This window comes from Acipenser ruthenus, chromosome 7 (genome assembly GCF_902713425.1).
Source record: "Acipenser ruthenus chromosome 7, fAciRut3.2 maternal haplotype, whole genome shotgun sequence".
NCBI classification, from domain to species: domain Eukaryota; kingdom Metazoa; phylum Chordata; class Actinopteri; order Acipenseriformes; family Acipenseridae; genus Acipenser; species Acipenser ruthenus.
In genome coordinates, this window is record NC_081195.1 from 67,577,974 (window position 1) to 67,597,096 (window position 19,123).

Sequence of the window (19,123 nt, forward strand, 5' to 3'; positions counted from 1 at the left end):
CACAGCCTCCTATGGAGTAAGTATAGGCGCAGTGCAAATAATTGCAGATGCAAAATTCAAATTGCATTGCAGCAGGGAAATTATTTTGCACTGCACCCTATGTAAGCTTAAGAGCAATGCAAATTACTCAACACGCACAAATAATGATCTGCAATTATGATAATGAGGCTCTCAATGAGTGCATCGGCCAATTTAGCGGCCACACGTGCAGCCCAGAGGTGATGGAGTTAGGAGTACAGAGAGCAATAGGTGCTGTATGATATTTGTGGAGCATGAAAATACAAACCAAAAAAAATAATATGTCAGAGGAAGGGCAGCAAAGGCCTCTTGGTGCACGGAAAAGAAAAGAAAAGTTTACTGAGAAGGATCTGAGACAAGAGCCAAGTGTCGCTGCATCAGGAAGTGTACCACAGCAGCCATCCTGAAGCCAATGACAGGTCTCTGCAGGTGTGTGCTTTTATACAGCTCTTAATTACTCACTTCTACAATGGTTTGCACCTTGTAAGAAGAGGTGTAAAGTTTTTGGAGGGTCAGCAATTGCCTAAGTGCAAGGCAAAATCCTTACATCACATTATAATGTTTGCGCAAACTTAGTATCTAGATCCTGCCCAATTCCATGCTCTTTTGTACGCATTTCAATACAATTTTAATGGATTAATGATGGCAAAGTACAAATCTGATAGCTGGTTTGTACACCATTCTTTACATACGATGCTAAAATCAGACTTTACGGCTGCTAAACACGATTTACGGCTGCATTATGGGGGGTTTGCACCCGCTAATCACTTTGTGTGTATCCTTACATCTACCCCCTTATGTGGTTGAGTCAACTAATATGCTTTATTTCCCGTACTGTACACTTATGATTGTTTTTGCTGTTAAAATACACTGCAAGAAAAACACTGCTGGACAACTGGTCAAGCAATGAATCAATGTGCTCAATGAATCCACCTGCGAGGTGAGGTGAAAATACAGTGCCGCAGACAGGCGAGTCAGGGCTGGTACGATGGATGAGCAGCTTGTTCCTGCATTGACAGTGCACAGAGCTCTGGAGCTGCAGGGCTTGCGTCTCCCATTTAAAAGAGCCTGAAGACAGCAAGCGATTTTGTTGAGCTTGTCTTAGCCAGCAATAGAAGTCAGCAAAGAGCCTGACCATCATCCACCTGTCACAGTCTGTGAATTGTAACCAGGATTCTAAAGGCAGATGCCAAGTTCTGGCATAGTGTTTTTTTTTACTTTTCTGCTTCTTTTGAATTATAATCAACTGTTTTAGCTCATATCATCAGTATACATTCATTGAGTATTTGTTTTAACCAATGGCTTCTGCTCTTGGTTAAATAAATCATTCTGAAGTAACATCTTCCAAAGCCTTCGGTTGAGGGAGATCATTCATTTCGGAGGCTGACGCAGTCTTTATGAATGCTGCTGCTAGTCCTCGGACTGAAATGTAATGTATCTGTCAGATCCTGATAGTCCTGGCCTCCGGAGGTTTAATGGTTTAACTAATTATTACACAGCCCCTAAGGCGGGCCCCTGCAGAGCACACTTAATGAATGTAGGCACCAACCATCTCCAGTGGTCTATTGAAGCTTGAATCATTAAATCTGATGTGACATAATCTGATAATATTTCACATTTCACAAAAATACTGTGCGGCTGGTTTCATACAACTTTATCCGCACTAATCTGGTGCTGTGTAATGTTATATTACTGTCGGTAAGCTACTTTAAGATTAGTGCTAATATTATAAAACCAGCCGTTAATGAGCACCCTTTTTAGTTTATTAACTATTAACAACTACTGTAGCTTACTAATACAATAACAATCAGTGATAGTTATTACATAGATATACAGTACAGTGAACCTATTAATAAACAACAAAAACATATATAATAGGATAAAACCTGATCTGATTTGTATTAGATCTACTACAGTACTACAGTAACATCTTAAAACACCTTTTAAGAAATTGAACCCAGTTTCAATAACCCAGTATGGTCGAGTTGGAATCGATATTCCTCAAGCAGGGATTTGATGCTTTTACAGCGGGGTCAAGTGAATGCAAAATAAACAGTGATCTCTGATGCTCTTCCACTGGTTATTGGTTTTAGCTTGGACAGGGTGGCATCACCAAACCGTACGCAATCTATTGGGATCTGCAGTCTGGGAGGTCCAAAAGTGGGTCAGCCTGGGGCAAGATCAATGCACATGGGCGAGGAAATGCTTTAAAGCCACTATCTCTCAATCACATTTCACCTGCTTTGGAGCCAGAGAATCATTCATCTGAGACCAAGGAAACAAAAGAACAACAAAGAAAACTGCCTTCAATATATAACCCCTGAAAGTCATGGAAACCATAGATTATAAACAATAACAAATGGGGCTGAAGTGAATTACTTTAGGTAAGAATTTCATCTTGGGGTTCTTCGCTCTCGTAGTTTATGGTGTCACCGGAACCCCTCGAAGCAATTAAAACCTTATTAGTATATATATTATACTGTATGTACAGGTTACAGACAAGCATTATACAAAGGATGGGACCCAAGGCTGCTCAGTCAAGCCGCTGTATTTCTTTTAGCATCACTACCATTATTACTAGAATACTTTGCTTCTTGTGACTTATATTTACTACTTCTACTTTCTCACCCCCCACTATCATACATGTACACGGTGTGACTGATCTACTCCTGATGACTGCTGAGTTAATAATACTGACACCAGCGTAAGACACGTACAGTACTTGCCTTGACTTTCACTCTGGCCCATAACCAATAGCATAACTTTCATGCTGAAGTTGTTTATTTTCAGACAGTTTTTTTTTTTTTTATCCAGTTGGAAAACATTTATAGGTTTCAAGTCCAGGATGATTTCTTCCAAGAGGATTTTTGGACAGGGAACAAGCAATCCACCTGGAGCATATTCTTTTCCGTCGTGTTTCAGTCTGATTTTCAATTTTAATTATTTCTGGCATAAGCCAGCACTGTGGAGGCTGAAGAAAATCACCAGAGTGATTATGTTTACCCTGCTGTGTTTATCTGAAAGAACCCAGGTCAGAAACACTGTCTCCCTCCCTCTCTCTCTGCAGGGTAACAATCAGAATGCAAGCCTCCACCAGCCTGCATAATAAATAGGAGCTAAGTTTATTTAATCAGCAACAGCAAATGATTACAATTTAATATTGTTTCTGTAAGTATTGCAAACTGCATTAAAGCATAAAGATAACAAACGCAGACAGAAAGCAGAGCTCTACAAATCCTAAACAATCAGGTTCTGTCAGCACTGTACATTAAGTGTCTCTAATGCTGTGTATTTACATAGTAGTTACTTAGTAAATACATGTGCACTTACACATAATTCCACTATTATTCTGCATAGTACAATGTATGTAAATACACCATTGTATCAGAAATTAGATTGTATGAATTCAGTGTCATGAATGATAATGCTGATTAAATTGACACATGTCAGTATTACTTGAATATGCTTGTAGCTCTAGCTCAGGGATGGAAATCACAATCCCATTCCAGGTTTTATTATGTTTGATTAGCCCCAGTGTCTAGGTAAGAAGCTCAGATTTGTCTTGTTAAACTCATAGCAAAACCAGGAATGGATCAAACTGCTCTGCAATCGGAATCTTATTTCCAGCCCTGCAGCTGATTGCTCTCGAAACTTTATCAAGTCTTGTCTTAAAAGCTTCAGCCTCAACAACATGTTTACAGTACAGACACATGGCAATGAATGTACAGTTGTTCTATCAAGCAGGAAACATTTGAAACAGTAATTTCATGAGAGTGGACTCCCCTGTAGCCGCCGCCTCTCTGCTGGACTCTTGTTAAACTGTCATCATCTGATGGCATCTATTGCAGTGTGGCGAATGCGCTTGTATGCAGTCTTTGAGGTGCATAATTCCTCCACTCGAGCCAGCAGCGAGAGTCTCCCAGAAACAAAACCACGTGTACAGAACCTGCTTTATACTCCTGACAGGGTGATCTGTCACGTTGTGAATGAGCTAATCTGATAACGGCCAAATGTGTTTCAACCCATGCAGGGGCAGCTAATAGGACTGGGAACCACAGCTCAGCTGCAGTGAAGGTGCAAAGTGTGGCTAGTTACAGTAGCGGAGGGGCTGCAATGTTTTATTAGGTGACCATGAAGTCAGTTTGCCTCTTATTCATTTTGATAATGACAATGGGGCTGAGATGCATGATAGGCAGTGGAACCTGGAAATAAGACTCCTATTGCATCATAGTTTCACGCATTCCAGGTTTTACTAGGAGCTTGATTAGCCCCAGTGTATAGGTAACAAGCTCAGGTGTGTCATTACATTCATAGTAAAACCAGGAATGGATCAAACTGCTATGCAATGGGAGTCTTATTTCCATTCCTGTAGTCATTCATTGCATCAATTGCACGTAGCTTCAAATGCCCTCTTGACAGATTTTTCTACTTTTCTATTACCTTTTTTATGACACTTGCAGCCCTTTTGAGTAGTTCTGAGTTTTAATTTTTGAAACAGCTCCACCATTGTGTAGATCATTTGCATACAGATTTATGAATTTAAGAATTAATTAAATAAACTGAAGGTTTTGTGAATCAGGCTTTATGAAAGTGATGTCAGCGTTCTGATAACCACAGTATGATAATTTGAAACATCGTAAGAGTTTATTCACTTTCGAATTGAGAAATATCATTGTGGGGACCCAAAACATAGCAGTAGAGCAGCTGTCTGCTATACAACATTGGTCGGACTTGACTTTCATCCAGTTTGACTATGAGTTCACTGGTACTCATCTCCTTTCTCTCTCACCCTCTCTCCCTCAAGTGGTTTCATTCCTATCTCTGAGACCTGCAGCATCAAGGGAAAAACAAGTAGTTCATAACTCTGCCATGCGGTTACTATACCTGTGTCTGCCGCATGTTTTTTTAATTCTATTTTCTTTAAATGTATTATTTATTTGTTTATTTAGCAGATGCCGTTATCCAAGGCGACTAACAGAGACTAGGGTGTGTGAACTATGCATCAGCTGTAAAGTCACTTACAACAAATTCTCACCCAAAAGACAGAGCACAAGTAGGTCAAGTGACTTGCTCAAGGTCACACAATGAGTCAGAGACTGAGCCGGGATTTGAACCTCCTGGTTACAAGCCTTTTTCTTTAACCACCAGACCACACAGCCTCCTATACATGTGTTTGGCAAGTGACTGTTCGCTTTTTAATCAAATAAATACATGCGCAGGAAAGTCTAAGTTAATGTTGCACAAGGAACCTTTAGGATTTATGGGGAGTTTTTATTCAAAGCATTGTATTTCAACCGCAGATTTATGTGACTGTTATGGATGGCTCATGCATCATTAAAAATGGAATAAGGACTGGAGATTATATTATGCAGTCACAGTGAATTGAAATGTTCTGCCTAGCAAAAGAGGGTTAAATGAAACAAAAATTGCATTGGAACTCAAATACACCACCTGGTAAATAGGACACAATGCAGATGTTGAATACATTTTTTTTTAAAAAGACTTGTTTCTACAGTATATATACTGGCTTTACGGCAGAGTAAAGTCAGTATTCTGGGTTTATTATTGACATCGGTAAGGAAGAGGATATAGATTATGTAATAATATAAAATAAAATATAACATTCTTATAATAGGTTATAATAATGCTTTCAAAAGTGCATTGTTATTCACTGTAAATAGCAAATATTGTGTGTATGTTCTAGGCACGGAATAAATATTGTGTGTATGTTCTAGGCACAGAATAAATATTGTGTGTATGTTCTATGTACGAAATGACATCTGTAGACAATGGGGGTCATTTCTGAGCAATTCTCTGTAATGGGGTCTATATAAAACTAACCACAATGGGGTGCACTGGGTATGTGCACCGGTAATTCTTCCCTCCTGAAATAGCCAGTTTGTCAGATATTTTCCATTGCAAATCTTTAAAAAGCTCACAGTTTGAGTGTAGATTCCCTTCAAAACATATGTCTACAAAGCTTGAGTTGTTTCTTTATAACAAGCCTCTATATACAAACTGGTGTGGGTCTGGGGTTCAGTCCCAATGGGCAGTACAGCAGATCTTTGGTCTAGTTCTTATATGAGGTGCCCAGGCCACAGTTGGCAGGACCTGCTGTTTAATCCACTGGTTAAAGCGGATGACCTGAAGACACATAACAAAAACTTCAACTAGACAATGATTGTGGTTCTGGCTAAAGAGAGGCGAGCTTGACTGGGTTCTATCCAGTCAGGTGATAGCAGTGCGGTCTGTTTGAATTGCATGTGCATGTGTGTGTGTTTTAAAACCTGTCAGCGATCCAGAGATATGAATGTGTGGCAGTATGGCATACTGTTTTGTGATCCAGTTTTCATTAAAAACACAAGTCTTTAATTTATGAGAACAGCATCTGTCCCTAAGCTGTCCAACGCGCAGATTTCTGAACATTATTCCACCTGCATCAAACTGTCAACCGAGAATGTGAGTGGAGTGGAGCTCTGCTTTACAAATATACTTGGAGCGTTGATTTGACGCACACAGCTATGGCCAAAAGGTTTTGCATCAAACTAGAAGTTTAGGATTGAGACAAGACAGAATACAATTATAAATAAATAAATAATCAACTATATATATGCAAACATAATTGAGATATTTTATTTAACTTCATGTATTTAAGTCAACGGCACGATGATCTCATCAAAAAAAGTCTACCGGAAGCCATAATAGTGGGGCAGCAGTGTGGAGTAGTGGTTAGGGCTCTGGACTCTTGACCGGAGGGTTGTGGGTTCAAACCCAGGTGGGGGACACTGCTGCTGCACCCTTGAGCAAGGTACTTTACCTAGATTGCTCCAGTAAAAACCCAACTGTATAAATGGGTAATTGTATGTAAAAATAATGTGATATCTTGTAACCATTGAAAGTGTAATAACTGTAATAAAGCAGAGTGAAAGCATGGTAAAGCATAGGTAAGCATGGTAAAGAAGAGTGAGGCATGGTAAAGCATATAAATAAACATGGCAAAACCAGGGTAAGCGATGGTAAATACAGAGTATAACCATGGGAAAAGCATGGGGGGAATCTGATTATAACAATGCAAATACAAGCGATTGTTGTACTGTATGTTTGAACTGGTATAATTAACTTGTAGAGCAGTTTTCACAAAATGGAATAGATTCCTTTTTAGAAGCCATTCTCTTCTAAATGGATTTCCAAATGGGTATTCATTAAAGCTCTTAAATAGCTGTGTATTGATTGTCATGTATTTATAACTCATTTAGCAAATAAGTAAATAACTAATTCAGTAAATAACTCATTCATCTCTATGTCAGTTATCGCCAAGAAGAAGTGCCCTGAATTTATTGATGAAAATCTACATTTTGGTGACTTGAACATACAGTTCACATCTTGGGATGTATTAAGATTATGTAACAGTGGCAGATCTTGATACCGTCACAATTTCAATAATATTATATCAGAACCAAACCTGTAATTGCTGATGCTCCTTCATCCTTACTTTCAGGACATTTTGGGCTAAATTCTCAAAACTATTTACTCCAATTTGTCACAGGAAAAACGTACCCAATGATGTTACAAAACCAGAAATAAACATAAGACTTTTAATTCAGGGGCTTGAATTAAGTATTCGGTATTTGTTTTAGATATTTACTTGGTGTTTTATTCCATTCAGAAAAAAATAAATTGTGAGACATGCGTTGGACTGCCCTGGTATAATAATATGCTGGGACATTATTCAGCTTGGCATCTCTGTTTGCCACACACACACCCAACAGTGCCAGCTCACAGTCTCTCAGCTCCAGTCCTCTGGGACTTCCTTCCGTCCAAGGTTTTGTTTCAACCTGATGAATAATTGAGCAGGCATTTTTATACATGTGTTATTATAGTCTGCTGATACACAGGCCACCAAAATACCTACTGCACCACTGACTGCCCCAAATACCTACTGCACCACTGACTGCCCCAAATACCTACTACACCACAGACTGCCCCAAAATACCTACTGTACTGAGTGTCATATCCCATCAGCAAACTTATTTTACATACTTTCTGCAGTTTGAATTAGAACAGAGCCATTGCTCTCCTGAATGCATCAGCAGCATCTCAAATTGGACCAGAATTGACAAGTAGGATTTATTACAATACCAGGCAAATATAAAGCTTTCATCTAAGGAGTTGCAAATGTTAATATGGAAACTAATTGTGAAGTTATCTTATCTATAAACAGCTATTATGCATATTCTAGCAAGAATATGCATAGCTGTTAAACAGGCCTCTGCCAATCAGAAACTGTAAGTCATGTGTATGTGGATTTTGTAGTGGATTTTTAAAACAGTTTCCCATTAGTAACGCTTTCAGGCTACTCAGAATCATTATGGGAAATGTGACAAAGTGACAGACCCTTCAATGGTGCACACACACACACATTACTCAATGGCAGATTATTTTAGGGGTGCTACTTCTGTATTATACACTACCGGTCAAAGGTTTTAGAACACCTCCATTTTTCCAGTTTTTATTGAAATTTACACAGTTTAATGTCTCAATGTACTCTGAAATTAAAGCATAGAACAAATAAACAATTGGAGATGAAAAAGAATTCATGGAATCATTTTGTTAAACAAAATTTAATCTAAATTTTTTACTCATCAAAGTAGCCACCTTTTGCAGATATAACAGCCGAACACACTTGTGGCATTCTTTCTACAATGGAAATCAAATATTGTTCGGAAAGTTCTTCCCAACACTGTTGCAGAAGTTCCCACAAATGTGTTGCACTTGTAGGTTGCTTTGCTTTCACCCTTCTGTCCAGTTCATCCCAAACCAGCTCGATGGGGTTTAAGTCTGGAGACTGTGCTGGCTATTCCATGATTTGAAGCCTACCGTCTTGTTCTTTTCTTCTAAGATAGTTCTGACATATCCTGGAGGTATGTTTCGGGTCATTATCTTGCTGTAGGATGAACCCCTGACCAACTAGGTGTATACCAGAGGGTATTGCATGGCGCTGCAAAATGCTGTGGTAGCAGTTTTGGTTCAGGGTGCCACTCACTCTGTGCAAGTCGCCGACTCTGGATCCAGGAAAAGAGCCCCAGACCATCACGCTTCCTCCTCCATGTTTGACAGTTGGTGTCACACACCGAGGAACCATCCTTTCGCCTACTCGACGGCGTACAAAAACCCTGCGTGATGAACCGAAGATTTCAAATTTTGATTCATCGGTCCATAAGACCTTCTTCCAGTCTTCAGTAGTCCACTGGCGGTGCTTCATGGCCCAGGCAAGCCTCTTTTTCTTATTTTGCCATCTTAGCAATGGCTTTCTTACTGCCACTCGACCTGTCAAACCTGCAGCTCGAAGTCTTCTCTTCACAGTTGAAACTGAGACTTGCTTACTTCGACTAGTTTTAAGCTGTGCTTGAAGCTGTTGTCCTGTGAGCCGCCTATCACGCAAGCTGTTGACTCTCAGAAACTTGTCTTCTGATTCTGTTGTGGCTTTGGGTCTGCCAGAGCTCTTCCTGTCAGAGTTTCCTCCAGTTTCCAAGTGCCTTTTGATGGTGTAGGAAACTGTTCTCACTGACACCTTGGCTTTCTTTGCAATTTCTCTAAAGGAAAGACCTACACTTTTAAGGGTTATAATGGTCTGTCTGTCTTCCTTTGTTAATTGCCTTTTTCTCGCCATTATGAGAGCAATATACGTCTTCCTGCAGTACAATACTGTCCAAATAATGCTTACGAGGGTGTAGTAACACAGTCTGTTCCAACACTGCTTTTATACAGACAGAGGGTTTGTAAGTAATCAACAAAAGTTGGGACACCTGTAGGAATTGTTAGCATCAACTTTCAAGGCTTAATTTACTTCCATTGCTGCAGAACAGCTGTAAGTTGTTAACCCATTACTTGTTCCCTGAAAAAGGCCTTTTTGTATAACTCTGAAATGTACATTACTTTTCAGTTTTTGGTAACCTAAACTTTTTTTTTTAACCTCTGGCAGTTTACCGCTTACCTTTGTACCATTTCAGGTTATTCACTGGACTTGAACTGCTTAAATTTCAATAAAAACTGGAAAAATGGGGGTGTTCTAAAACTTTTGACCGGTAGTGTATATGTATGTTTCACTCGCCCTGGGACTCAGAATAACTCAGTCACTATGTGAGGCTGACTCACACTGAGTGACACAGGAGAAGGCAGGGTGTGAGTGAAAGGGGAGGGGCAGCTGACGGGTCCAGTCATGTTCTGTTGCTGGTTTAAAGGGACAGTCACCCCCCCCCCCCCCAAAAAAAGTCCCATCTTTTGGAAGAGAAACCGATCCAGATATTAACAAGACCCTTATCGGTAAAAGCAACATTTTAGAACAAATACAAATCTTACTAAGCCCCAGTGGCTATACAGATGCTATTTCTTGATATGGGTTTCTCGTTTTGAGGTCTTAAACATTTAAATATCTGCCACATCACCAGGAAGACTGTATTAATCCCCATATTATTTTGCTGATGACTGCCATTTTAGTTGTTCTATTCATGTTAAACATTAGTTATTATTAGTATTCTACATGCACAACAAACACACGACGCGCCCTGTATTAATGCGAGCAATACCCGCACACCTGCCACCTTCCCGCAGCTGTCTATCTCAAGCACGCTCCCGCCCCCAAGAGGCCTTCTCCGAGCAGCGCGCGCTTAGACCCCGTTGCTAGGGTTTCGTGTTCGTGCCGCGGGTACGCGCACTTCAATCTCGGTACAATGCCAGACATGGCGGCGGATCTGAACCCGGAGTGGCTCTCCTGCCTCCCGTCTTCGTGGAGTTATGGGGTAACCCGGGACGGACGCGTCTTTTTTATCAAGTAAATATCTAACTGCACCCAAGACTTGGATACATTTCCGTCTGGTTTGGCTCGAAACTTCAACTCAGACTTTTAAATGGTTTCTTCTTTATTCTCTCACCAACAGCGAACAAGGCAAGAGTACAACCTGGCTGCATCCAGTGACTGGTGAGGCCGTAATTACTGGACACAGGAAAACTCCAGGTAAAAATGTTGTCAGCCTGCAGCCTGCAAAACTCTATGGACCCCGCACAGTGTGCACCCTTGAATATATCAACGGCATTCCTGTGCATGTCTAGTGCGTTCTGATGCTTGTCTTTTACGGTAGTTTTACGGTAGTGTTGTGGCATTGTTTATTTAAACATTACAGCGTGAAAACAAGTGCTGCTTAAAATTGAAATGCAGCAGCAGCAGCCGTAGTGTGGGAGAAAAAGGAGGCGTTATGCACCAACAGAATAGAAACTGTAAAGAAATGCAAAAGGCAGGAGTCTGAATATTAATCAACAATTGTGTTTCTTAATTTAGTTAGGGCACGTTTGGAACCTTCACAGCTAAGTGAGGTTGCTGCATCAATTCGGCATTTTGCGTAAAAAAGTCACTGTGCAAGTTTATGGTGTTACTTTTGGCGTTTTAAAGTTTACTCCAAGCAGAACAATACAAGCAAGCGTTCCTTGTTATAGTCCCGATTGTAAAAAAGCAGCACCTAGTACTAGCAGCAGACCAGAGAGCACAGTTCAAGACAAGACTAGTTGAGGAACCAAGCTTTGGTCAAATGAGCTCACGTTTCCGACACAGTTGTGTACGGTGCGGACAAGATAGCGCACAACGAAATACGAATTGGCGATGAGCTACTGCTTTAACCTGTACTGCAGCTTAGAGCATGGATCAAAAACAAATGGATTTAATAAAACTTGAATACATCATTAGTGCTTCCTATATACCGTGACCACGCTTATAACATGTTAGTCCATGGAAGACACACACACACATCACTGTAGAAAGTGCATGGATGTACTGCAGGCTACTGTGCAAAGAAAAAGGCATAATGGAAAACAGTTCGCTATGCAATTTTTCCATCAGTGGTGTACTACGACTACAATACAGAGCCAGTAGATGACAGCACCAGAATGGCCAGCTAATTGCACTGCAGCTACCTTGTTGTATTGGCAGGGGCTACTACTTGCTCAGCCTATTATTATTTGTTTATTTAGTAGACACCTTTATCCAAGGCGACTTACAGAGACTAGGGTGTGTGAACTATGCATCAGCTGCAGAGTCACTTACAATTACGTCTCACCCGAAAGACGGAGCACAAGGAGGTTAAGTGACTTGCTCAGGGTCACACAATGAGTCAGAGGCTGAGGTGGGATTTGAACCGGGGACCTCCTGGTTACAAGGCCCTTTCATTAACCACTGGACCACACAGCCTCCTATTGACACATTCCCTTTCTGTTTACAGATTTACCCACAGGGTGGGAAGAAGGGTTCACGTTTGAAGGAGCGAGGTGCTTCATAAAGTAAGTGCCACTACTAAAATACAGTACAGTAAAGCTTTTAATAAAAAGGGGTTATAATACGCTGTGGATCTCAGTGTTCTCAGCTTTCCTGCGCCTGGTCTTGAGGGAGCAGCAGTAAAGTTAAACCACAACTTATTTCGCAGTAGATGTGAATGAATTTGGTTGCATCATACTGTCTGCAGCCCTGCCTTTGGCAAACCTTAAACAAACCTCCCTGCTTAGAACTGATCATTATTGTGAAACTAACATGTGAAGTTCAGACATTAGTGTGACTCAGACCCTGCCCAGCTGAACAGGCTCTACTTGTATGGCAACAGATCCCCCTTGGATATAACATTAAACCTCCATGTGGCCTCCTCACATACTTTTATTATGTTTTTCTGCAGTTAAAATCGCAACTGTACAGGTTTGGTGGTGCACATGGCAGCTTGTTAATAGAGTTCCAGCTTGCTAGAATTTAGTTCAGTGTTCTCCCAGCCAGGGAGCTAAGAACTGGGCTACACTACTACAGTACAGTCAGGATTACATCACACTGTACAGCTTGCTTACTGCAGTCAATAGCTAATCCAACACAATAGAAAAATGCACAAACCATATATGGCTTTTGATTTCGCTAATGGAAAGCAATAGCCAATTCTTTCAAAATCAACAAAGCTGCATTATGTTAAGGCTGTTTTTATTTGTTTTAAATCTTATTTAATGTATAAATAGTGTCTGTCATTGGCCTGCGTGTTGTGCTTGCAAACACTGTGGATGTGGTGATGTAATTGGATGTGATAAGGCAGCAGAAACACAATTCTGTAAATAGGTTACTTGCCAAGTTAATTGTTAAACTAAGCACATTTGTAAAGCTTTGCAATCCCTACAACCTGGCTTGTAACTTTTTTAACTCGTCTAAAAAAATGAAAAATTAATAGTTATGTTGAACATTGTTGAGCAGTTTCCATGAAAAGGTATTGCCAGTTACTACTATGATTGTGGTCTGACTTGAGCAGGTGTTTTGGCTGTCTTCCCCTTTTATTTAGCAGATACCCGTTTCTAAAAATAAACATACAGTAAAGTATGCATGTTCTGGAATTTCTATCTAATTTGTGTTGATTTTAATACAAAAAAGGGTAAAAAGTGATTTAATCTCAAAAGATGCAGAATGTGCTGTTTTTGTAGCCTTTAATTTGTATGATGGCTTTAAAGATTCAAGTTTGTCCTGGAGTTTGACTAGTGTGTGTGTGTCAGTATGGTCAGAGACACGCACGTCTCCTTCAAGACAAGGGGGTAGAACTTTAAATACTACAGAGTTTTAACTGGGGCATTACAGCTTTATAGTAAATTGCAATTTGCATGTTTGAGTGTTGCCATAGTGTTTACCTGTACTACTCTATGTACAGTGCTGTGAAAAGTATTTGCCCCCTGTCTGATTTTCTGCATTTTTGCACATTTTTCACATTGTATTTGGTCAGATTCTTTTGTGGGTTGTAGTTGTATATAGAGGGAGTCAGAGAAAAAATGACACCAAAGTTTGGTGCTTCTTTCATTTGTTTGGTGTGCAAGGTAATCAAACATGCAATCTTCAGGTGTGAAAGTCAAAATCCAGACCTAAACCCCAATGAGATGTTGTGGCAGGACCTGAAACGAGCAGTTCATGCTCAAACCCTCAAATGTCACTGAGTTGAAGCAGTTCTGCATGGAGAAGTGGGTCAAAATTCCTCCACGGCGCTGTGAGAGACTAATCAATAACTACAGGAAGTGTTTGGTTGCAGTTATTGCTGCTAAAGGTGGCGTAACCAGTTATTGAGTCTAAGGGGGCGATTACTTTTTCACACAGGGGCATTGGGTGTTGTATAACTTTCTTTAATAAATAAATGAAATATGTATCAAATTTTTGTGTTATTTGTTCACTCAGGGTCCCTTTTATCTAATATTAGGTTTTGGTTGAAGATCTAATAACATTCACTGTCAAAAATATGCAAAAATGCAGAAAGTCAGACGGGACAAATACTTTTTCACGGCACTGTAGTTGGCAGTACAGTGTGGAAGTCATTATAAAACTCTACAGGTCCATTCATTTTTATCATGCAGTCGCTGGATGTTTTGCATCACGTGAACGAGTGACTCTTGATACACTGTATTTTCATTGCCTTTGTTTTGCAATTTTGATCAAAAACGTGCATGTAAACTGCAAGGGATGTGGTCTATATGCATGTAATGGAAACTGTGCTAAAAAAAAAGCAGAGGTTGTTGAAAACTGTGAATGGTTAAAACCTTAAGTCAAATAGACAAATGTTTTCGCAGCTGCCTGTGAACTGTAGGATTGACTGTAGGAATTGCAAAGTGTGTGTTTTTGACTTTTTAGGCTATGGCTGACTGTGTGTAAGTTCCATGAGTGTCACCGAAAAAGAATACTTTATAAAAGCAATAATCCCCCTTACAAACACAGAGAAGCTTTTTACAAATTGGCTCTGACAGCCTTAAAAAAAGACCGGTATTGAGGTGTTTTTTTCCAGCTGATAAAGTGCAGTGGCTGGAACTGGCAAAGCCCTGTGTTTGTGACAGGGTGAGTAAGTGAGATAATGTCAGAAAGGGTGTTATAGTCATATTGTATTGGAACTACATGTAACAAATGCCATCATATTCCAGTGGGGATTACCCTTGTTTTATCATCAGAATGTCTTTGCTTATTCTCTTGATTTTTAAAGATTTTTTTTTTTGTATTATTGTTATTGAGTTAGCGTCTGTGTCAGTTTTATTATAACCAACACCACCATGCTGATTTTGTGTATAAAAAGAGGAACAGGTGGTAGAGATCTTATAAACTGACATATTGAAACATAGCCTAGTTTATTATGTAATTGGTTACAGTTCAGTGGTACATTATGATACTTTATTGCCACAAATTGGCATTTGTGGTGAAAGGCACTCTGGTTAATGTTTAAGAATAGTTTGTGTCCAAAACGGCATCTTTTCTCTGGGGAAAAGAAAACCAAAAAAATAAATCTGGTGTTGTCTTTTGAGCCAGTTAGTCATACTGTGGTTTTTTAACCAGTGATGTGGTTTCATGGTGCAGCATCTCATGTGCCTCTGTCAACTGAATTGCACGTCGGATGGCTGCTGCAGTATTTTAACTTTATTTTTTTAAATGGGCATAAAATCCAACATTGCATCAAGTTTCCACATTTTAGAAACAAAATGCACTTTTATATATTTTATAAATCCGTTAAGTTATTGAGAGAGCAAATGAAACTCTTACAATTTGTCGAGTCAGTTTGCAAGTCTGTGTTGGTTAGTATTGATAATGAGACACAGAGTCTAGTGAACATGTCGGCAGTCTGTAAACATGATGAGCCACACGCTGGGTTAAGACGTCATGTGTAGGGTGTCTCTTATTGTATAAGATGTCGGCTCGTGCAGTTTGGGCGGGAGGATCGCGAAGCTGATCAGTTCTGGCTGCTCAAACTGCAAAATGGTCAAATGCCATTTTCATTGCTCATTTACTCCCTTAGCCAATAGCAGAGCTAGGTAATGAAGGGCACCCGCCTCCCTGTCAATTATCAGTCAGGTGACAATTGTAGTGGCTGATCACTTTTTACTTCCTCTTCTTTCAGATACTGTGCCAAGTTTGCATATTTTTCCATTTGTTTTAGAAATGAGCAAGTATTCAAGGTAGTATTTTTATTTAGAATACTCAATTACTCGAATATTTGTACTTGCCCATAATCTGTACTCAGGATAAGATCGACTGGAATTTTGGCAAATACTTAACTGCGATTGGTTGATTTCTGACATGTGATTTAAATCTCTAATAAAAGGCTTTAGCAACAGAGAACTTGTAATATTATCAGTCATGGAGACAGACAAACCCTGTGTCTGTGTTTACCTGCATTGGGAACTACGTCTTAATAAAACCTGTAGATGGCAATCCTTGATCAAGCATCTAATTATTTCATACTTGATTGTGTGTTAGTTATGGTTTTAACACAAAACATCCGTACCCATTGAGGGAAGTAATCTGTTCACCTTATTTGGTTGTAATTGACAGATTGACGTTAAAGTACAGTGAAGGTAATTTTTATTATTTTTTTAAGCTTGAAGACCGGGCTCAAGTGTGGGTCATTAAATTAATATTATTTCTGATTTGTTTGACAGGCCCTGGCTAAAATCCTTTCTTGTTTTTGATTGATCTATTACTTTAAAAAACAGTGATTGTAAATGCATATATGGATTTGTGTTTTGTATCTTTTTTCCCTCCCATTACAATTTTTATTGATTCACTTATTTTAATGTGACTAATGCAACTGGCACCAGATACTTAGAAATAAAATAAATATTGGGCCCCCCCAATTGAGTATGCAGTTACACTAGAAGTAGAGGAGTTAGTGCACCGCATCTGTTCAGAGCGCAGAGTGCAGCACTGAAAGAGACTGACGGGTTGGGCTGTCCCCTTGTGTGAGAAGCGGAGGAGTTTAAAATGAACATGCTGTTATCTGTTAAATTACACTGGCAACATGGAAACCGTTTCACATCAAATACGGTAGATGTTCCTCTCTGATATGGACCCTTTCATAATTAAAGCTCTAAACCTGTACTGATAGGATTACATTTCTGGCACAGGGGCTGAAATGCATGCCCTGTGGACCAGTTACTCTTCAGCAAACGCGTTATGTTGTGCTCTTTGTGAAATACGAAGGAACGGCAAGTTCCTGTTTAAACAATTTGCATGTATTCTCCCCTAGGCCCAGCTACACGTGACAGAGTTCCAATGGCAAAGTAACAATTTGAATCCTGTATTGACGCAGGCTTCATGATGTATTGTGATCTACCTGCATCTGGTCTGTCTTTTGAAGAGCTGAAGCAGTCTCAGCTGATGCAGCTGCACTTTGCGTGGTGCTCTCTCTGTCTGGTTGTGGATGGCAGTGCTGGGCTGTAAATGAGACAATCCTTGTCCTTTTGTGTGGAGTGGATCATTTTATGTGATTTAGTCACAGTGAGACAATGCACCAGAAAACAAGTGAAACAATAAAACCAACTGCCCTGCAAGTGAGTATTAACAGGCTACTAGGTTTCTAAGCAAGTTTATCAAAAGATATGGCCGTCTTTCAGAAGGGGCCGTTCTACTTTTGAGTATACTGTGTTGGTATGACAATGTTTGGGGTTCACTTAATGTATTGGAAATTGTACTAGAAGAAACTGGCTGAAAAATGTATTTGATTTAAAAAATATATACTACAGAATACACTCGATATAAATATCTGACACAGGGTTAAAATGACAGGCAGGGCAGACTGCAGTACTGCAAACCAACCCATTTTTCATTATTGGACTTTTTAGTATGAAGTTTGAACACAGTTTTAAAAATGTAGTCTTGCCTGAAACATGTAGAATTAAAGCTTTGAAATCCTTTTGCGTTGCTTGCATAATATCAGACATTTCGTTCACGCCCCAGCACTAACTGGCTGACAGAGTTTCAGTTTCACAGGGTTTGATTGCGTTCTGCTGTTTGGATGGAAACGAATGTGTCTTATTTGAAGTCCCTTTCCATCCAAGTCCTGCCGGCTGGGGCTGACCTCTGTTGCATGGTATGGGTCCTATCAAGGAGAGGTGAATGCTAGGGTAAGCGTCCTAGTATACATCTTATCCTTCCTAGCCAGCTGGGCTGCAGGACCAGGAGGCAGGCGCTCCTCTTCTAGGAGCGTGTGGTGTAAAGGCCTCAGATCTCGCAGCTGGAACTGCTATAGAGCAAATTGAGTGTCTTAGGAGGAACAGGTCACCGAGGAAGGTGAAATGTGGATCTGTTGGAGTCAGAAGAAACCTCTGCAATTTCTCTGTGGGTTGTCTTTCTGTAAACTACAACATGATTTAACCTGCGTGTGTTTTGGAATTACATGTTTATGACAAACTATTACGTTGTCCTAGACTTGTAAAAATAAAATGCTACATAGATTAATAAATAAAGTCCACAGCTTCAAGCCGGCATGACTTTGCTTTTGTGAGGATCATGATGATATGATTTAAAACCATGGTCTCACCCTGCATTTACCAGCTGCTTAGTTAGATGTAGATGTCCATTGGAAAGCATGATTTCTATCTGACATTTTTATTGTTTCTGTAATGGAATGAGCTAATGGAGTAATCCAGATTTCAATGAATCGGCCTGTATTTTGTTGCATGCTTATCAGCAAGTATTCCATTTATATGCAGGGCTGATTTAGATGGTAGCCAGAATTGAATATTCTGGTGGTGTTTAGGAATGATTTAAATGCATAATTCAGATAAAGGATTATCTTCTAACTGGAACTGATTTCAGTGGTGTATTTGTTTTTAACTTTTTTGGCTTCAGTGTTCTTTGATCTGCTCATTATGAAATGTGGTAAATAGTGACTGCTTATAAGCAGCTTACACTTTGTTTTATTAACTTGTATTGCATTACTAGATTACTTGGTTATCTCTCTGCTATTGTTGTTGTTGTTGTTATTCATAGTAATAAAATTAATATTACATAATTATTTGTAAACTGTATAATAGTCATTATTTTGTAATATCCCTTGGTGATTAGATTAGAGCATGTATTTGAGTTGTTTTATAATTTAGGAATGAAAATTTACTGAAATGTACATAAATCCGTATTCATGTGACCTCACCTTTCCCTGTCAGCTGTTTCAAACTCATCTGGTTTCCAAAATGTCTTTGTCACCAAAACAATAAGCCTTTTGAAGAACTGTGCTGTGCATCACCATGAAAGTGCTCTTGTCCCAAAATGGGAGAAGTTCAAGAGGTAACTTTCAAC

General features: G+C 39.6%; 1 protein-coding gene across 15 annotated transcripts in view; it reads left to right on the forward strand.

The window, feature by feature from the left end:
- The first annotated feature begins 10,617 nt into the window (after positions 1–10,617).
- The window catches only part of LOC117415336 (pleckstrin homology domain-containing family A member 5-like), a 104,569-nt gene continuing 96,063 nt past the window's right edge, over positions 10,618–19,123 (forward strand). For all 15 annotated transcript variants that reach the window (XM_059027696.1, XM_059027695.1, XM_034922085.2 and 12 more), the window contains exons 1-3: positions 10,618–10,849; positions 10,956–11,032; positions 12,288–12,345. In XM_059027696.1, the coding sequence (XP_058883679.1) occupies positions 10,749–10,849; positions 10,956–11,032; positions 12,288–12,345 (236 nt within the window). In that variant the 5' untranslated portion in view covers positions 10,618–10,748. The remainder of the gene's footprint in view (positions 10,850–10,955; positions 11,033–12,287; positions 12,346–19,123) is intronic.